Source organism: Corticium candelabrum, chromosome 13, assembly GCF_963422355.1.
Source record: "Corticium candelabrum chromosome 13, ooCorCand1.1, whole genome shotgun sequence".
Taxonomy (NCBI): Eukaryota; Metazoa; Porifera; class Homoscleromorpha; order Homosclerophorida; family Plakinidae; genus Corticium; species Corticium candelabrum.
Genome location: NC_085097.1, coordinates 957,472 through 977,862, shown reverse-complemented (window position 1 = coordinate 977,862; position 20,391 = coordinate 957,472). Strand labels below are relative to the sequence as shown.

General features: G+C 41.3%; 2 protein-coding genes across 3 annotated transcripts in view; both read left to right on the top strand.

Annotated features, from left to right (window-relative positions):
• Positions 1-204: 204 nt before the first annotated feature.
• On the top strand, positions 205-16,771 carry LOC134188755 (uncharacterized). The gene is made up of 6 exons (XM_062656946.1): positions 205-321; positions 400-467; positions 6,837-6,929; positions 6,996-7,136; positions 16,156-16,262; positions 16,316-16,771. Exons 1-6 carry the CDS (start codon positions 237-239, stop codon positions 16,452-16,454), a joined length of 633 nt encoding a protein of 210 aa, XP_062512930.1. The 5' UTR covers positions 205-236; the 3' UTR covers positions 16,455-16,771.
• Positions 7,395-20,391, top strand: part of LOC134188756 (glycerol-3-phosphate phosphatase-like) — a 25,569-nt gene continuing 12,572 nt past the window's right edge. For both annotated transcript variants that reach the window (XM_062656948.1, XM_062656947.1), the window contains exons 1-3: positions 7,395-7,525; positions 17,339-17,555; positions 17,787-17,886. In XM_062656948.1, the coding sequence (XP_062512932.1) occupies positions 17,453-17,555; positions 17,787-17,886 (203 nt within the window). In that variant the 5' untranslated portion in view covers positions 7,395-7,525; positions 17,339-17,452. The remainder of the gene's footprint in view (positions 7,526-17,338; positions 17,556-17,786; positions 17,887-20,391) is intronic.

Genomic DNA, 20,391 nt, shown 5'->3' with positions numbered 1-20,391 from the left:
AGTGTTCTCCCTCAATGCGCGCACTCATATTCAACAATTAAATGACCTACGGTCGAAAACAAGAGAACTATCAGTGGCGCCGTATTTGCAGCAAACACATACACGTGCTTATTAAGTCAAGCACGTGAATATCCGGGATATCTATCCGGGACCTGAAATAACCGGGCCCAAAAAAAATTCGCCTCTCTCTCTCTCTCTGGTCTGGAAGTTCGAGGCTAGTAGACTGCGCATGTGGGATGATGGGTACGACAAGTGACTTGACGAAGAGTGCTGCACGAGACCTCGTATCATCAGTGGACACATTTCTTATTGACTGTGACGGTTCGTTCGTTCATCTCCTAAGTCTTCTAGGGGGTCACGTCTATAACATTTGGTTACTTGCACATCACATACGTACAGGCGTCATATGGTGCGGAAATGAAGCCGTCGAGGGAGCACAAGAAGCTATAGCCCAATTGAGAAAACAGGTAAAGCAGGGGCGTAGCCAGAGTCTAAGATTTGGGGGTACACTAGAAAATTGTCTCAAATCTGTGAGAGTGTTGGACCACTATTACGCTATCTGTGATTAGGCCAACATTAGTGCAAGTTTCGTGTTAAATTCAGTCGGTGTTAAAAAGAGTATCCGTGTTAAATTCAGTCTGGTGTTGAAAGAACAATGTATAATAGTGTCCTCAATCACTTGGTTACGTCTAGACTTTTTTAACACGCGTACCATTCGCCCCGACTTTTTAACAATGTACACTGTTAAATTCAGTCAGATAGCGCGCGTTAGACGTTAAGTAAAATGGCCGCTTCATCGTAGAACTGTAACCAACAGACATCCGCTCTCATTGCTTCGTAGGGTAAGATGCATGACATTGACCTGTTTTAGCTTTACGAGTTCCATTCGTGAACCAGCTATAGCTAGCTGATCTAGTCAACTACACAATCTACTTCACAAGATCGATCGATACATTAGGGAAGCTCCAGACCATATTTTAGATTGCTAGTGTAGGTGTACGTGTCAAATGGACTTGCCTGCCTGCCCATTGTCTAACTAGTTTGTTTGGAGTAGAGAGAGGAGAACCCTAGGAATCCCGCATAGTAGAATTGAATATTATATAGAGACAATACTGAAGAGTTTCAATCAAGTGGAATGCAGTATTTCTTTCATGGATTTCCATGAAATGATTTCATTTGCAGATCGAATTCCATGATTTGATTGAACCACAAATCTCATATCTAGATAGGTGTATGAGATTTATATCTGGTGCATGTAGAAGAATGTTTCATCTTCCTATTTCTGATTTGTTCCTTGAAGATGTGAACTGGATTTTGTTAATTAATTAAATGAGTATATCATGCATATATTATGCATCTGGGTTATACAATCGGATATATATTATACGTCTTCAATTGATGTATAACTGAATTTTTTAGTCTTAATTTTTTATTAATTAATGCCCCCAGTAGAGCCAAAAACAGCATGATGACAAAAAATAACAGCATAACAGGCTATAGGTAATTAATTATGTAATGACCTGGCACACGCACAATTGCTGGTTTGCATGTTAAAAAGTCTGAGCGTGTGGTTTGCGTGTTAAAAAAGTTTACACCTAATCAAGTGATAGAGGAGATTATTATACATTGTTCTATTAACGCCAGACTGAATTTAACAGTCTTTTCAATGCCATACTGAATAGTATGCTGTGAGGAATTCAGTCGGTGTTAAAAAGAGTCTTTTTAACAGCTGCTTTGTTAAAAAGACTCTTTTAACACGTTAAAATGACTCTTTTTAACACTGACTGAATTCCTCATAACACAAGCGCGTTCACACCGCTAACTATTGGTAAGTCACATGGGCACGTGAGTGTAATTAGCCTTGACAGTTTTCATCTGGCAAGAATTCGCGTGAAATTGTCGTGACCAATCCATTGCCTTAGGTTTTGAAAAGGGAAACGGTCTGTGCCTCTTGATCATTCCAATTTTTGCATTTCAATGCTGTTCAAAATTACAAATGTCTCAAATATTTTAATGTACATTTGATTTTTTACAAACCATAAAGCAAAAATTTGCAATTTTGGTTGAGCAGTGATTCTATATTGTTTGATAAGGACGTTGTTCAATTGTTGGAAATGTATCTTATTGTCAGTTGTTAGATTTTAATGTTTACATAAATTGAAAATTGCAATAGTGGCAGTGGTACAGTACCATTTGATCATTCTAATTTTGTAACCTAACATCTTGCTCAACATCCAGGCCAACATATAAAGCGAGAAAATTTGCACTGTACTATAGGTACTGGCTGTAAGTGCTAATTGTATTTAATAGTTTGATGAGCAATCACCGATAATTGCACATCGTTTCCACAATAGCCTATCAAGGTACAGACAATCTTTATTGTCAGGCACGTCTAGCCTTCTTTTATTTAGATAGGTAATTGTTTGTTTCGTAAATTCATTGGTCTCACGTTACTTCTTTGCCGTACCATAAAGCTGCATGGTCATAAACGGTGTGTCTGAAGACATCCTAAGACAACTTTATTAATACAATTAGCACCTACAGCCGGTACTTATAGTACACCTGTATTGTGAAACAGTTCAGGCACTGGCGGCGACGGCAAAGTATTTCTACTATTTTAACCATCTACCTTTTTACTTGCTAGGCTTAGTTCTCCTGTTATTGTCTGCTGTAGCAACCTGCCTACAGGTGCAATCTGTCTACAGCTGCTTCCAGGGCGTAAAAATATCTATTTTTATGGCCAGAAGCATTGGGCTATTTATTCTATCTTGTCCCATGCAGCTGTAACGGTAGGCGTTGGTACGGGATACTGATGTATACGTGAGAGAAGTGTGAAGTGCACGTGTATTGAATATATACTATAGTGCACTGCAGCAGTATATGCATGATACATGGTGTCAGAAGTGCTACGGACCGTTTCACTGGTAAGTAGTCATGGCAGACGACAGCGTTAGTGCACCGACAGCCGAAGGAGCTGCCGCGCCGGTAGACAGCAGTGCGAACGGCGCACATGGCTAGTTTTCACCGCCGGGGCATCTCAAAGTCAAAGGTGACCTTGCTCAGAATTGGTGGGAATGGTGCCAATTATGGAATGCCAACGAGGTTGTTGCGGGATTGAGCGAAGCGAGCAGACAATATTGTGTGGCCACCTTTATCAAGTGTATAGGTCCTGGTGGTCTTTATATATACAATGCTCTACCATTTGCCAACGAAGACGAGACTCAGCAGATGGACAAGGTAATTGAATTGTTTGAAAGGCATTGCCTCGGAGAAACAAACATTATATATGAACGATTCACTTTTAATCGGAGAGACCAGGCAGAAAACGAGGACTTTGATATGTATTTGACAGCTTTGCGAGAGCAAGTTCGGCGGTGTGAGTTTCAGGGTATGGAAGATGAAATGTTGCGCAACTGTATCGTTTGTGGGGTTCTTGACAATGCTCTTCGGCGACAATTGTTGCAGAAAGAGAATCTTACGCTCCAGAGTTGTGTTGATATGTGTCGCATTAGTGAAGCGACAGCCCGCCATCTTCGCGTTGTGGGTGGAGACGAAGATGTGCATAGGGTTCAAAACCAGCCGAGTCGTTCTTTCCAGCCTTGTGTTCCCGGTCAGAGAAAAAATATGAAGGCAAGGAAAGCCAGGCTTGCAAGTTACAGCATGGCCGCAGTGCTGACAGGTGTCTGGCTCGTGGGAAGACATGCGCAGCTTGTGGCAAGCTAAATCACTATGCAAGAAAGTGTCGGAGCAAACGACCTGGTAGCAAGATTCGCCATGTCCATGACGGAGATTCTGAATGAGATAATTATACACCAGCTAGTCCTAGGGTAAGTCTTCAGTCTCTTCAAACATGGAAACGAACGTTCACATGACCAGGTAGATACATACACCTACAGTAGTGTCAAAGCAATCTGTAGGACTTTGAGCAGGTCTACGAAAGCCTCGATCTCCCTTGATTGACTGGCAAGAGATGAATTATTATGTCACAGAGATATTTTGCTTCCTGTTTGTTGAACAGTTCTGTAGATATCGTGCTGCTGATTACGCCTGAAGTGACTAGATCATATATAATGCTTAATCAAGGGCTTCCTAACTTTGACATTAGGAAAACAACTGCCGTCATCAAAGACTGAAAAGCGTTGGTTGAATTCTTCATCTGATCCAGCGTTGTGTTGTAAATGGAAATGTGATAATGGTTATCAATGTCTCTAAAATATTCCTTATTACTTTGTGCTCTTAGTTGTTGTTTCCATTACAACAAACTCATCCATACGGGTACGTTGTTGCAATTTGTAACAGTGTCTAGGAGGGACTTCAATAGATAGATTGTTGCTTTTACAATGTCAGTCCCAAACTTTGTCCACGATGCCAAGTCGTTCCTCCAATCCTGAAGAGTGTCTTTGGTGCTAATACCGACCAAATCTGCAGCAGCAGCCAATTAAGTCTAGATCTTTTGCTTGAAGTACTTCGGGTAGCCTTTCGTCAGGAGCAGACCTTTCTCAAAGAGAATATTGCAAACAAGAAATTGAAGTGACTTAATTTGCATTAGGTAAAGTCATGAGGTCGCATTAAATGGAAGCAATCTAATATGCAGTATGAATCAAAATATTACTAGTTGTACGGTATCCGTAGGTTCCTCGCATTGGTGAGTAACACGTTACAATGGAGTTTTCTGACCGTCCAAGTAACCTACTGAACCTCGCCCTAGTTATACACGTATTTGTTGGAACCCTGTCATGGAAATTACTGTAAACATGCAAACTTCCTAGTAAAGTATGGGACGTGTGAATAGTTGACTGTAGGTGGCATTCAGCTTCTGAAGGTGTTACTCGGTGGTCAAGTACACACAATCACTAGCTACATTACAAAGGATGGGGCGACAGAACTTCATGAGGCTTTTTGTCACCATTTGGTCACTTGCACGAATTGTTCTTATACTGATCTGTAGTCGGACATGGAAACGAATTTTTGAAGTAGGTCTTATAATGAAATGTGGTCGTGGGGAGGAGAAATTTGAGGTTCGTGTACACACACACACACACACACACACACACACACACACACACACACACACACACACACACACAAATGGCAAATGGAGAAAGAGCTGCCGTTAAGCGGTAATGCCCCCAAGCCAGATGGCTGGGTTCCTGTGCACTAAGCAGGAGCTATGGGCCATGCTAAGCAATCTCCTGGAGCCTGGCCAGGTGCTTGCAGGAGCACCGACTGCGACGCCAACTGTGGTTTGGGCATCCGAAGTACCATGCGCACTCCAGTGACTGATGGACTTTGTCTCAGTCCGAGGCCTTTGCCACCCCAGTCAAAGACCAGGTACTCATTTATACTCCTGAGTCAAAAGAGGCAATTGTGTGTAAGTTTCTTGCCCAAGGAAATTATGCCATAGCTCGCATCACTGTAACTTGAAGTTGCAACCCTGCAAGGTCCCGGATGTTTCCATTCTCCAAACACACTCTCTAACCAATTGAGCTACAGCGCCACACACACACACACACACACACACACACACACACACACACACACACACACACACACACACACACACACACACACACACACACACACACACACCTTCAACCTTCAACTGCCCATCCACATGGATGATAGCGAAACATAAAAAGCGTAAGAAAAAGGAAGTAACTATCTGGTAAAATATGTCACAAATCTAAATACATTGATGACATTTATGTCTTTTCTTGTCACTCTCTTGTGTGAATAAACGACTGCATCTGTCGCACTTGATTCCGGCCTTTGCTCGTTCCCGGGGATCTGGGCGATTTTGTCCTCTGTTGCAATTGTGTCTTTTTTCCCCTGTTTGTGACTTAAACAGTCGCTTGCAGGTAGTGCACAGCAGAGGCTGTTGGTCTTGACATCTGCTGGGATCGGCTCTGTCACGAGCCTTCTGACTACTTTGGGCATTTTCTAATGCTACTCTTGAAGTGACGATTGAGTTAATTTTGCTAGCACAGACATTCTTCCACTTCTGCCTGTCCTGCGTAAACTGGGACCAGGTGCTTGTTAGGCCAACCATTTTGAGGTCTTTTACTATCCTGTCTTTCCACCTTAGTCTGACCCCATGCGCTGGACGAGTTGATGGTAGCCACGCATGAAGCAGCTGCTTGGGCAGACGATGATCTTCCATACGTTCTAGATGACCAAGCCATCTAAGCCGCTGAGCCATCAAAGAGTCTTCTGCAGTTTCAAGATTGTCAAGCTTGTGCCTGATGTCATTTGATGTGATTCGTTCCAATTGTTGCTTGAACTTGTCTATACCCAGCATGAAACGTTGACATTGATTTGTAAATGTGACAAGCCTTGTGATATCTCTTCTAGTCACGGCCCAAGAAGATGACCCATACAGTAGAACTAATAAGACAGTTGCCTGGAACAGCACGTTTTTGTTTCAGATGTTACATGGGGAGACTGAAAGACAGCTTCTTTTAGTGCTCCAAAGCACTTTCCTGCTTGTGCAATTCTTTCTGTTATGTCCAGATGTAAGCTCAAATCATTGGATACGATAGAACCGAGATATTTGAACTGTTTTCACACACACACACACACACACACACACACACACACACACACACACACACACACACACACACACACACACACACACACACAATATATATATATATATACTCGATAGAGAGCCATATAGGATTACGCCCTTTTGTGTTTTGCAACCCGGATTAGAAGCCTCGCTACACTTTTGAGGAAATATGGTAATTGAATTTATATTTAGTTTTTTATTTTAATAATCTAGCTAATGTATTGTTGTTTACAAGATGGATTGAGACTGTTTGTCATTAATTAAGGGCAAGCGTGTGTTCTTTGTGACTAACAACAGCACCAAATCAAGAAGGCAGTATGTTCAGAAATTTTACAAACTTGGCATTCAAGCATCGGTGGTGTGTCACTGTATAGTGATTTTGTGTTTATCATTGATTTATTAGTTGTGCTTTAATTTGTGTTAGGAGGAGGTGATTAGTACGGCTTATGTGGCTGCTCAATATTTGACTGATAATGTTGGATATCATGGGAAAGTTTATCTCTTGGGTGGAGAAGGATTAAAAGAAGAGTTTGATGAGGCAAAGATACCGTACATTGGACCGGGAGTAAGCTGGTTGAAATAGTTTTGTTACTTGTCTGTCTATCTGTTTGGGTTTGTTCCTCTTTTGATCATTTCATTTTTTTACATTTCAATGTCGTTTAAAATTGTAAATGTGTTTTGAATGTTTTAACATACGTTTGATTTGTTACAAACCAATGAGCAAAATTTTGCAATTTCAATTGAACATTTAATTCTGTTGTTGATAAGGACGTTGTTGGTAAGTTGGAAACATCTTATTGTTATTGTTAGGTCTTAATTTTGTAACCTGACACACCTTGCCCAACATCACAATCAATATATGTACCAGCTGAAGGTGCTAATTGTATAGATAAAGTTTGTGTGAACTTGGCTGGAGGCAAGTGAGCAATTTGGTCAGAAGACTTGCTCTTAAAGGTAAACATCTTCAACATAAGCGTGTACTGTACCAGTAGACTTGATCGACTGCCGTGAAAACTGCGTGTGCAATTATTACAATTGAGGATTGCTCATCAAACTTTATTAATACAATTAGCACCTTCAGCTGAACATATATATATATATATATATATATATATATATATATATATATATATATATATATATCCTATACATAATACGCGAATGCTCGGGAATGCCCACTTCCGTCTGTCTGTCTGTAACGCACCGATCGACACGACGTCGGTCTCAGATCGTCGCGAAATGTGGTGGGCCGGTCAAGATCGTCAATCCGAGACGAACGGTCGTGTCGGGTATTGCCTCGACCGCCTCCGACGGCCCAAAATGAGACTTTGGCGGCCTGAAATGAGATGCACGGGACTTTGTTTATTCAATTGACCGAGTATGTGGATGTGACACACGCCCGCTATCATACGCCGTTCTAATTCTCTCACCTGCAGTGTAAGGATGCGCCGGGTGTAGTCGGAGTAAGCTGGCCGGCTCACCAGGCCGCTTGTGCGTGCATGCATCCGTGTGTTACTGAATGTGTCTTCGCGGAAGTGACGTCATTCTCCACGAATAGATCATGACTTTTTAGGTGGGAAGAGTCTGCAATGGGGATGCTGGAAAATTCGTAGTCTGAGAAGAACGGTCGCATTGGATTGCTGAAATGTACCTAAAATTAGATTGCTAGACATTGATATTCGAATATTACATAATCAGTAACTTAGTTAATTAAGGGTACTGTACACATGGTTACACAGAACAGGCACGCCCACCAATGGTCAGAATGCGGGAGGTTTGATGCCAAATGCGGGTAGGCGGGAGAAGGGTCCCAAATGCGGGAGTCTCCCTCTCAATGCGGGAGAGTTGGCAGCTCTGAGAGTGCAAGATGCGGCCACTGCAGTCAGAGGTTTTAAGCCGACTCACCGGGCCATGTGTTTGTGCGTGCGTGCATCCGTACATCTAAATGTATGTCACGGAAGATGCGTCTTCGTTGCAGAAGTGGCGTCATTCTCCACGAATAGATCATGACGTTTTATGTGAAGAGTCTGAATGCGTAGAGTCTATTATGTAAGATGCATAACACTTGGCAACGCCCACTTCCATCTGTCCACACGTTTATATGTGCCGATCGACACGATGCCAGTCTCCGATTGTTGTGAAATGCGACAGCCCGGTCGAGTTCCGCCGTCCAAGACGAACAGTTGAGTCGGATTTCGGCCAGAAACGAGACTTTGGCGTTCTGAAATGAGATGAGGCAGAGTTTGTTTGCTCAATCAATTAACCGAGTATGCAGATGTGACATGCGCCCGCCAGCCATTGTATGCCATCCTTTAGCTAATTCCCAGAGTGCAAGATGCACCGGCTCACCGGGCCGCTTTTGCATGCGTGCATGCGTTCGTGTGTCGCGGAAGGTGCGTCTTCTTTGCAGAAGTAGCGTACAACGATAGGTTGCCACCGCCCAGATTGCCACCGCCCATAGGGCGGGTAGTACTGGTATATATATATATATATATATATATATATATATATATATATATATATTATATTTCTATTGATATCTATGCCTAGAGAACTAGCTAGGTCATAGTGACGATCTACACAGCTTGCAACATAAAACAATGATTGCAAAGTCAAATACGCAAGAACAGTATATGAAGCCAGTTGGTGACAGTAAGTTGACGATGAAGATAGAAGACAGCAAATACAGAAGGCACATGACAACCACCAAATCCTCCAAAGACCGGCATAGCACGAAGCACGTAGGGGTAATTGCACAAATCCAAGAAGGTTTCACTGACAAACTGAAGTATAGACAGGCAGAAGTAAGGAACAAATGAAGATAGAAGAAAGCAAATACAGAAGGTACATAACAAAAACGACATCCTCCAGTTGACAGAAAAGACTCCAATGACCGGCAAAGCAAGAAACACGTAAGGGTAATTGCACGAATCGATGAAGGCTTCACTGACGAACTGAGACAAAGACAAGCAGAGGAAAGGCGAAGAAGATACAATACAGCAAAAACAGAAGTTACATGAGAAACACCACATCTCCCAGTTGACAGAAAGGACTCCAAAGACCAGCATAGCACGAAGCACATAGGGGTAATTGCACGAATCCATGAACACTTTACGACGAACTGAAGCATAGACAAGCAGAAGTAAGTTTTGTTGAAGATGAAATAGAAGACAGCAAATACAGAAGCTACATGAAAACCACCACATCCTGCAGTTGACAGAAGGACTCCAACGTAGGGGTAATTGCATGAATCCATGGAGGCTTCACTGATGAACTGAGGCAAAGACAAGCAGAAGGAAGGTGAAGAAGATACAATACATATACAGTTAAAACAGAAGTTACATGACAAACACCACATCCCCAGTTGACAGAAAGGACTCCAAAGACTGGCATAGCACAAAGCACATAAGGGAAATTGCACGAATCCATGAAATCCTCATCGACGAACAAGAAGAAGAAGGAGAGATGACAAAGCAACGAGAAGATATTGAACACCAACCACCTCGTCAAAACTAATGTGAATCGGAAGGTGGGAAACTGCAAACAACTCCACCCCTTCCAGTAGAGACAAACAAACACCAAAAACAAAGCAAAAGCAACATTTGGTCCCAAAAGACCCACCACAACCAACCAATGGGACCGGCATACAAGACGAAGACTGCGACAGCAGCCAACGTCGACTTGGGACTCCTCCTTCTTCTGTTCTTCTTGCCCTGCACAGTCAAACAGCAACAAAAATGACAAGACATTCACCATAGAACATCCGGATATATATACATATATATTATCAGAAATGCCCACTTCCGTCTGTCCACATGTCCACATGTCTGTCTGTCTGTAATGTGCCGATCGACACGAATCCGGTCTCGGATCATCGGTCGAGATCGCGAGTCCGAGAAGAACGGTTGGGTCCAATTTTGCCTCGACTGCCTCCGATGGCCCGAAATGAGACTTTGGCGGTCTGAAATGAGATGTGCGGAATACGCTAACACTCGGGAATGCCCACGTCCGTCTGTCCACATGTCTGTCTGTCTGTAACACGTTGATCGACACGACGACGGTGTCAAATCATTGCGAAACACGGTGGGCCGGTCGAGATCGCAAGTCCGAGACAAACGGTCAAGGCAGATTGAGCCAGAGTTTGTTTGCTCAATCAATTAATCGAGTGTGCGGATATGACGTGCGCTCGCCAGCCACTGTACGCCATCCTCTAATTCCCAGAGTGCAAGATACGCCGGCTCACCAGGCCGCTTTTGTGTGCGTGCGTACGTCCGTATGTCACGGAAGGTGCGTCTTCTTTGCAGAAGTGGCGTACAACGATAGATTGCAACCACCCAGATTGCCATCGCCCATAGGGCGGGTAGTACTAATATATATATATATATTTGTACAGAAACAACTAATGAAATCACAGAATCAAAGAGCAAGTTGCGAACAACAAATGTCGATATTGAAGATACCTTTTACACCAGGTATTACACAACAAGTCAGACGTCTGTGCAATTAACATCAAATTAGTGAGTACACCAACAACAACTGTTCAGTCATTACTGTGTCACCCAAAAGATCCACTTACACCACTTGAAGGAGTGAATGTTGTATACAAAATTGGTTGCAAGAATTGCGACAAATTTTACATTGGAGAAACAAGAAATCTTACTTTAAGACTAAATGAACACAAATTAGCAATTCGACGTGGCGACACCCATATCAACGCCATTGTGGCCCACTGCTGGGAAACTGACCACATGATGAATTGGGAAGAATGTAAAACATTGATTAACAACAGAAAGCAAATACTATATACTAGACGACTCAAGGAGGCAATTTGGATTAGAAGACATGGGACATTAAATCAAGATGATGGTAACACCATGATTAGAGACCATTGGTCAACACTATTATTACGTAACAGAAAACTGACATTTTAAAGTGCAAAATAGTTATTTGATAAACGTTATCTATTTTTTGGATATATATATATATATATTTATAGTATATTGGTAGTGTGAAACAGTTCCGGCAATATTGGTGGCGGCAAAGTTTCTCACTTTATATGTTGACCATAATGTTGGGCAAGGTGTTAGGTTACTAAATTAGAATGATCAAATGGTACACTGCCACTGTTGCAATTTTCAATTTGTGCAATAATTAAGACCTAACAATGAAATAAGATACGTTTCCAACAACGTCCTTATCAAACAATAGAATTAATGCTCAACCAAAATTGCAAAATTTTTGCTCTATAGCTTGTAAAAAATCAAATGTACATTAAAGGAGCACTTCACCGGTCCACGCATCTCTAAGTTCGCCCTCGGTGCTAAATGTTTCTGGTCACACATCAAGTTGGGAAGTTTGGTGCTATCTCAGAGCAAACTTGATAGGGGAGCATTATTGCTGAGGTTAGAAAACGAAAACATACGAAGCGGTTTTCCAAATAACGTCCAGTAAGTGTAGGTTTCGTTTTACCGCTTCGTGTAGACTTTGATATTTGCTTAGGCAAAGTAAAACGTGCTTTCACATCACTGACTCACCTTCAATCAACGGCAAAAAGCACACATACAGTGATGGTTCAGCTGTAGAATGAAGGCACTTTGTGTCGCGTGATTATGTGCGATGACACACGTTTCCGTGTGTTTTTTGCATTATGCAAGCCCTTTGTACTGTAGTATGGCCTCCATTTGTAGAAAGAAACATGGAGGAAAGTGTGAAAGACCGGGCGATCGCAAGTCATTTAAGATGATCCACGGGGAGCCTACAATGTATGAACGACCGAGTCGCTTATGAACTGTAACTTGTTGTTCACTTTTATTTTTAGAGTCGTCTGAAGCGTCTAGACCCGTCTCTTGTGTGCTCTAGCAGTTGGCCTTAGCGTACATTAACATCTACTGTGCTTGCGTCAATTGGTGAAGTGTTCCTTTAAACAGTTGAAACATTTACAATTTTAGGCAGCATTAAAATGCAAAAATTGGATTGATGAAAGGGACACAGACCTGTCTGACTGCATACTTGCTTGTCCATCAGTTGTGTCTGTCTGTTTAATTGTTTATTTATTTGTTTGTTTGTTTGGTCTTGTTTGTTTATTAGTTTATTTGTCTGTTTGTTTGTCTGTCTGTCTGTGTGTTTGTTCCCAGATATATGGCGATTTGCAACGAATCGTGAACATCACCTCATTTCTCCAAGCAGCTGACAAATGAAGTGTTTCAAGAAGGCATCAGTGACTTTGGTTACCAATGACCTTGTAGACACTGTTGCCCAATAAGGCTTCATTTTTGTCATTGTCACCTACTGTGCTCTCCTTTCCCTTTGTTTTAGTGTATCACTGTGTCTTTACTCAGTATATGAAGTCTGTATGCACAATTTACATTGAACTGCAACTAGCGTTGTCTTTTGGGTACTGCTGTGCTCTTTTTTGTTCATGTTGGTGTGTACTCAGTATCTGAAGTCTGTATACACCATTTACACATTACTGCAACAAGGGTTGTCTTTGGTTACGGCTGTGCTCTTCTTCATCCCAGTTTGTCACAATGTCTCTACTCAGTATCTGAAGTTTGTATGCAGCATTTATGTTTAACAGCAACCAGTGCCAGCTTTGGCTACTGTTGTGCTATTTGCGTGAATTTTTTGTCAAGATTTTTTGTGGGTCATTAGCTAAGACATATGTAGTTTAATTGTAGTTAATCCACTAGATCATAACTGATGAAGTAATGGACTGATGTGGATTAGTTTAGTTTGAAGTATTGGTCGTTCTATCAATAAAACTGTCTGTCTATCTGTCTGTCTCTCTGTCTGTCACCTAATCATGGTGATTTAGATAGATTATTTGATTTTGACATTCAAAGTCAAGTCCAATAGTTAATGACTTTGTTGTTTGCAAGGACTGGTTTGTATTTAAAAATCCTAGCATATATACAAGTAGAATTGTGTGAGAATAAATTGTCTGTCTGTCTGTCTGTCTGTTTGTCAATACATATATTTTTCATATTTGAATTAGGATACAATAGCAAATGGCTAACTACGTTTGTCCTTATGACAATAAAAGCAAGAGAAAACAACCAACAACTAAATACAGTATATATTTAACTACTAATTGGTTAAAAGGGATCATGTGATTCCTTTTCTATAGAACATCTACGAGTCTGGGCACTTGGCTGGCTGGCTGTCTGTCTGTCTGTCTGTCTGTCTGTCTGTCTTTCTGTCTGTCTGTCTGTCTTTCTGTCTGTCCAGGTATCAAAGAAGTCCAGAGATTTGATGAGTCACAACAATGAGACTGATTTCCGGGACAGGTGGAGATGTCAGATATCAGTATGTATACAGAGATGCAATGCAAGAGTGATCAGTAGAAAAGTGTTAAGTTGACTCATGAACAGTGTAGAGTAGAGGACTTCTTATATGACAAAGACATTCAGCATTATGTTCATTGATTAGAACTGTTACCGTCTTGCGACCAGATCATATAATAGTGTTTGTCGAAGAATAAGATAATCTGTCTGTCTGTCTGTCTATTTGTCTGTCTGTCTGTCTGTCTGTCTGTCTGTCTGTCATAGTTCTCTATTGAATACGTCATAAAAACTAGGACAACATGACTAACACTAAAACAAAGCTAAACATAAACTAAGAGTATGGGACCCAGCTAGTGGCCTCTCAATACAACAGCTAACTAAACAGTAGCTATTGGATAAAGTTCCAAACTATTGTTGCTGAAATGATGTCCGAGCTGCCTGCCTGTCTGTCTCTTTGTCTCTCTGTCTCTCTGTCTGTCTGTCTGTCTGTCAAAACTTTAGCATTACATGATTGCAGAGCAACTGATAAGCCTCCAATAATTCTTGAACTGGCGTCTCTTTTTCTTACCAGATTCTTCAACTGATTTCTCAGACAGTTGATGGAGATACTTGTGAGCTTCCCAGCCCCAATGCCCAGTGTTCCGGTACTAAGGGAACCGTTTTTGCATGTCCTCCTGCTGCTAGTATCTTGTCCGTATACTTTTTCTCTTTTAATTCTTCTCTGGCTTGTGCTGCAAACCCATCTTCCTTTGCTGCTCTTTCAATTATGTCTTGATTCCAAGAGTGAACCAGTGAAATATCAAGATCATACGATGTTCCAATGCAAGCATCAAAAACTGAAATGTCTGGTCGGTTGTTGCTGTTAGCATAACGATCTCTTAACTTAACATGATGAGGGATTGAAAGGGTTTTTAAACAAATAGCCCAGACACCAGTGATGGCGTTGTGTGACCAAACAGGCCACCCCCTGTTTTGCAAGTAAGAAGGTGAAAAACCATGTTCATCAAGCCTTCGACCACATTCACTCTGCCTCGATGAATGAGACGACATTGGCATACTACATCCCAACCTCACACATGTTGCCAAACGGTAATCATCAGAACTAAGGGCAAACTTTGTGGAAGTGGGAATGGCATCTAACCATGTCCCTGCACCTCTTTCTTGCAGTGACCTCAGACGAGTCCTATCTCTCTTAGACTCCAATTCTTGCATAAATGTTGAGAGTGTATGCTTGGTACACTCCAATCTTAGTTTGCATTGGAGATTATTGGTGTCATGAAGGATGTCTGCAAAGGAATGGTTATCAGGAATAGAAGACTTTAACACTATGTCCATTCTTCTTTCAAATTGGCAGACCAAAGATATGTCATTAGCAATAGAAGGGAACCGAGCAGGAAGTTCTTGGATAGATTGTGCCCAACCTGCTACGAAAGCATCAGCAGACAGCGACTCAATGTTTGACAATCTGAATCCACGATACCTAATGGGCAAAGTGGCTTGAAGCCATTACTTGCTGGTTAGGTCAGGGCACTGAACTAAATCGTATAAATGTCGACTTTGTCAAACTGTCATGAGCCTGAACTGCTGAACGTACATGTTCTGGGTTCACAGATCTGACGAGATGATTCCTACGTGTGATGTGAGAATATCTCAGAAGTAAATCTTCACTCTGCACATCCTCTAGTGACAAGACTTGATAACAGAGAGTCTGGCCCAATTTTGCAAAATCTAAACAGTTCTTTGCGACATATTCCACGTGGCCAACAGGAACTCCTAAAATCGTGGTGCCATAAGATGATACTTTAAGATCTTCAGAAATATGCAAACCAATGGCAGAAAATGATTGCTTCAAGGCATCGAGAGCTAAAACAACATCTGCCTGAGAACCAATCACAAACACATCATCGAGATATGCCAGCAATTATGTGGCAGAATGTAGTTCCTGAACCTTTGCAAGGATTGGCTGAATAGCAATTGAAAACAGAGCGGGGCCCAGAGGGTCCCCCTGATGAACTCCCTGTTGTGACAATAGGTTAAAATTGAAAGAACCTTGTTGGAAAATGAGAGGACTACTCTGTGAATACAGACTAAAGACATGCTCATACAAATCTGGAAGTCTATCTGTCTGTCTATCAGTCAATACATATATTTTCACATCAGAGCTATTACAGGCTAACCAATCTCAGAACAGATACTACTAAACTACATGTTCTTCAACCCTGCAGGGCTGTTTACTAATGTGTCTACTACTAAACAACTGGTTTGAGTAACATGTAACATAACGTCTTTCGTCTGTGCAAGTCTAGTTATTTTTCGTCTGATCACACTCGCATTGCATCTCTGTCATGCCACAGAAAGGCAGTGTCGCCAGAATGTCTTGAATTTCTGACTGTTCTTACCATCTTCAGGTACAGACCGTTGAGATAATTCGTGAAGGTACTGATTTGCTCTCCATCCTCAGGGACCAAAGTGTTCCACAACGAGTGGAATGCAGTTGGAAGAATTCCCCCATACATCGAAATCATTGCTGTACTTCTTGGTTTTCTGTTTCTCTCTCATCGTTGCTGCAACCCCATCTTCAGCAGCTGTTTGGGAGATGATTTCGTTTTGCCAAGGATGATCTACTGAGTTATCAATTTCAATTTCAGAACCAGATTGAGAATCAAAGCTACGGTAGTTGGTCTGTCATCGCTGTTGCTGTATCATTTTCTCGGTTCTCTGTGATGGTTTATCTTCAGATCGTTTAAGCAATCTCTCCGGTATATTGGCTAATGACTCATGAGTCAATACAGGACCACCATCTGTCTTGCATGTGATCAGGTGATATCCATCAGGATCGATATCTTTTGCACATTCACATTTTGTGATGATAGAGCTTTGCATCCCAACCTTACCTGTGTCGCTAAGAAAAAATCACCAGGTTTTAGTGTGAACTTTGGAAAGATGGGGATGGAGTACTACCATGCCCCGGCACTCTTTCCTTGTAGGGATCTGAATTGATGAACAAAGGAATGGACGGAGGTGGATTTTTTGTATACTTTTGAAGATTTGTTTGTTGCGACTTTTTAAAGTTTAAAATCAAAGTCTGTCTGTCTGCCTGTCTGTCTGCCTGTCTGTCTGTCTGCCTGTCTGTCTGTCTGCCTGCCCGTCCGTCTCAATACATACATTTCATATATTATAGCACAGACGAAATCTGCAACACCAACTACAACTAATGTCTGTCTGTCTGTTTGTCTGTTTGTTTATCTCTGTCTCTCTGACTATTGGTTTTTTATTATTGTTTGTGTGTTTGCTTCTCTGTATGTTTGTTTCTGTTTGTTTATTTTATGTCTGCTTGTGTGTCTGTTTATTTTTTATTGCTTTTGTCTACTTGTTTGTTTGTCGTCTGGTTTTATGTCAATTTCCTTCCAACTATCCTATCCATATCTATTGCTAACACGTTTTACTTTCATTTCAATCAAACATTTAAATTGATTGTTTTTAGCCAGATCTTATTCTCACTGATGGCTACCTAGTAGAAGATTGGCTACGTATTGAACTTGATCCAGACATTCAAGCTGTAGTGGCTGGTTTTGATGAACACTTCAACTACTTGAAGATGATGAAAGCAGCAAGTTACCTTTTTAATCCGAACTGTATTTTTATTGGAACTAATGAAGATGCCTTCCTGCCAGTTCCCAAAGGTCACATAACTATTCCAGGTGAAATTGTAATTTCTGTTTAATTTTAGTAGGAAATAGAGATGCAGCATGTGAATATGTTTGTGTGAGTTCAAATGTAATAAATTATGTAATAATTAACAAATAAAATTTTTTCTTTACATGGACCCAAAGCTTCAGCGCTGTCAGAGAACAGATTTGATTTCATGCTTGCTAGTTTATCTGACATAAACATAGCATTTTTTGTTTTTACTAAATTTTGTTGCTCTTTAGGCACTGGCTGTTTGGTGGCTGCTGTTGCCATGGCTGCACAGAGGAGTCCAATTTACATTGGAAAACCTCACAAACCGATGTTTGAATTGCTCCAGAAGAAGTAAGTAAGCATTGAATATGCTTTGATAAGTTGTAATGTAAACTTAATCGGCTTTTAATTAACTAGGTTGTAACGATAATCTTATATTGCAACAACCAACTGATTTAGACTCAATTCTGTACCAATTAGCACTATTGGGGGTCAAAATGTCCAATTTCAGTTACTATAGTAATCATAAATGGCATTCTCTGAACCGATTTCGAAAAACTGTATTGAGTCACCGGCAGAGGGATATTTTGAAGTATTTCATATCATTCTATTCTCAGATGTTGGTTCTAATTATTCGACAGGTTGCTACTGACCAACGCACCTAGGTTAAAACACAAACATCCTGAAAAACCCTTGACATTTCTTGCCCGGCAAATACTTTTATCCACTACTGTATATATATAACGACGGAGCTCAACAGTAAAGCTGCCGTCATCTTCCTGACTTCTCCCAGGACGACGCGATTTCCTGTAGATCGAACCCGCCTTCACTCGCGTGCAAATTTCTCTGGAACGGCTCATCGGATTTCCATTGAATTAAAATGCCTGTTCCCGATGTTGGACAGTATGTGCAGAGCGTGTTGTTTATTACCGGGATCATCGAAAAGGCAAGATATTTATATTACATCCATGTCAAGAAAATACATCTACATTCGTGTGTCTTTATATGCATGCCGAACATCGAATAGCTGCTCTGTTCGATATGCTTGTTGCCTACAACGGCAGCAATGTGTGACGTCATCCAACGGGACTGTTGAAATGGCAGTAGACGTGACTTGCACATATACCTGGAACCAATAATACTGGTGAGTAAGCAAATGCATGTGACATGTATGTATGTATGTATATATATATATATATATATATATATATATATATATATATATATATATATATATATATGTATTGGAAACATTGGGTTTCTGGTCTCCGTTCAGCATTAAAACGTTAAAAGCTATTGCATCTAAAACTTCAGCTGTCAGCGGAATTCGATTCCATCAAGCTTTCCAGAATTTGACGCAACAACTTTCGGTACAGTTGTGGAAATACAATGCAAGGATGTTGTTCAGAAGAATTCAACTTGAAGTACAGGACATTGATAGTTGGGATATACCCACCGTAGCGTAGTGTAGAATTTGGTAGTTAGTTCTGTTTAAATAAAAAAAAAAAAAAAAAAAATATATATATATATATACTAGTACTACTCGCCCTATGGGCGGTGGCAATCTGGGCGGTGGCAATCTATCGTTGTACGCCACTTCTGCAAAGAAGACGCACCTTCCGTGACACGCACACACGCAAAAGTGGCTCAGTGAGCCGGCGCAGCTTGCACTCTGGGAATTAGAGGATGGCTGGCGAGCGCACGTCACATTTGCATACTCGGTTAATTGATTGAGCAAACAAACTCCGGCTCATCTCATTTCAGAACGCCAAAGTCTCGTTTCTGGCTGACATCCGACTCGACCGTTTATCTTGGACGGCTGAACTCGACCGGGCCGTTGCGTTTCACGACAATCGGAGACCGGGGTCGTGTCGATCGGCGCATTCGCACAGCAATCTAATTTTAGGTTAATTTCAGCCCCCAAAGCAATCCGATGCGACCGTTCGTCTCAGACTATGCATTTTCCAGCATCCCCATCTCCCACCTAAAACGTCATGATCTATTCGTGGAGAATGACGTCACTTCCGCGAGACACACTCAGTAACACTGTGTGTTGTAAAAAAGCGTGATAACAAGTTTAGAGTGATATTTTGTGCCTATGGAGAGATGGGTTTCATTAGCTTCGTACCAGACCCTCTTATGCCATCGTGCCTGGTTCTCCAGTGTTGCCTTGTCATCCAGGAACTGGGTACGACGGCGCGAGAGGGTCTGTTACGAGGCTAGGTTTCATAGACAGCAAGCACAAATGCATGGCAGGTGCTAGATAAACATATGCTACTTAATTAATTGAAGTGGTCAGCCAATTAGGCAGGTTTGCCATCCATACCAACCTTACAAAGTCTAACTCGTCTAGGTCACGCTACAAGAAGTCTCTCTCTAGTAGTATCATTCGAAAAGGTCATCATGATGTGCTGGTTGAGTTTAGATATCTTAGTTGAGAAAGTGTAGAGTACCGGGACTGCCAAGAGTAGTAGCCAAAGAACATAAGAGCTATCTACCACAGGAAGAAATTTAGTGAAGGAATGCACTTGTGTCAATATTGAACAATATGGTGCTTTGTAAACTCATGAGAAGGACTCTTTACACTCTGCAAAGGCTCTACTTTAGTATGCCTGTAGACATGTACATAACTGTTGATAGCAAGTGCAGTTTAATTAACAATGTTCGACTACCTTATTTGTATCAAATCTGGCTGAGATAACTACTTTGTAATTAATACAGTCTCTTGTTGCCAGCCCAACCCCTTTTTATCTGGCAACGTAATGAAATAAACATTTGTATGGTTGGGAAACCTCAAAATTTGGCGGCTAAAATTTTTTGGGAATTTTGAACACTATATATATATATATACAGACT

What these genes read in the sequence shown, in the direction of transcription:
- LOC134188755 (XM_062656946.1), top strand. Translation starts at nt 237, where the DNA reads ATGATGGGTACGACAAGTGACTTGACGAAGAGTGCTGCACGAGACCTC. An exon ending in ATTTCTTATTGACTGTGACG is followed by an intron (nt 322 to 399) that starts GTTCGTTCGTTC and finishes ACATACGTACAG; the next exon opens with GCGTCATATGGTGCGGAAAT. An exon ending in TTGGCATTCAAGCATCGGTG is followed by an intron (nt 6,930 to 6,995) that starts GTGTGTCACTGT and finishes AATTTGTGTTAG; the next exon opens with GAGGAGGTGATTAGTACGGC.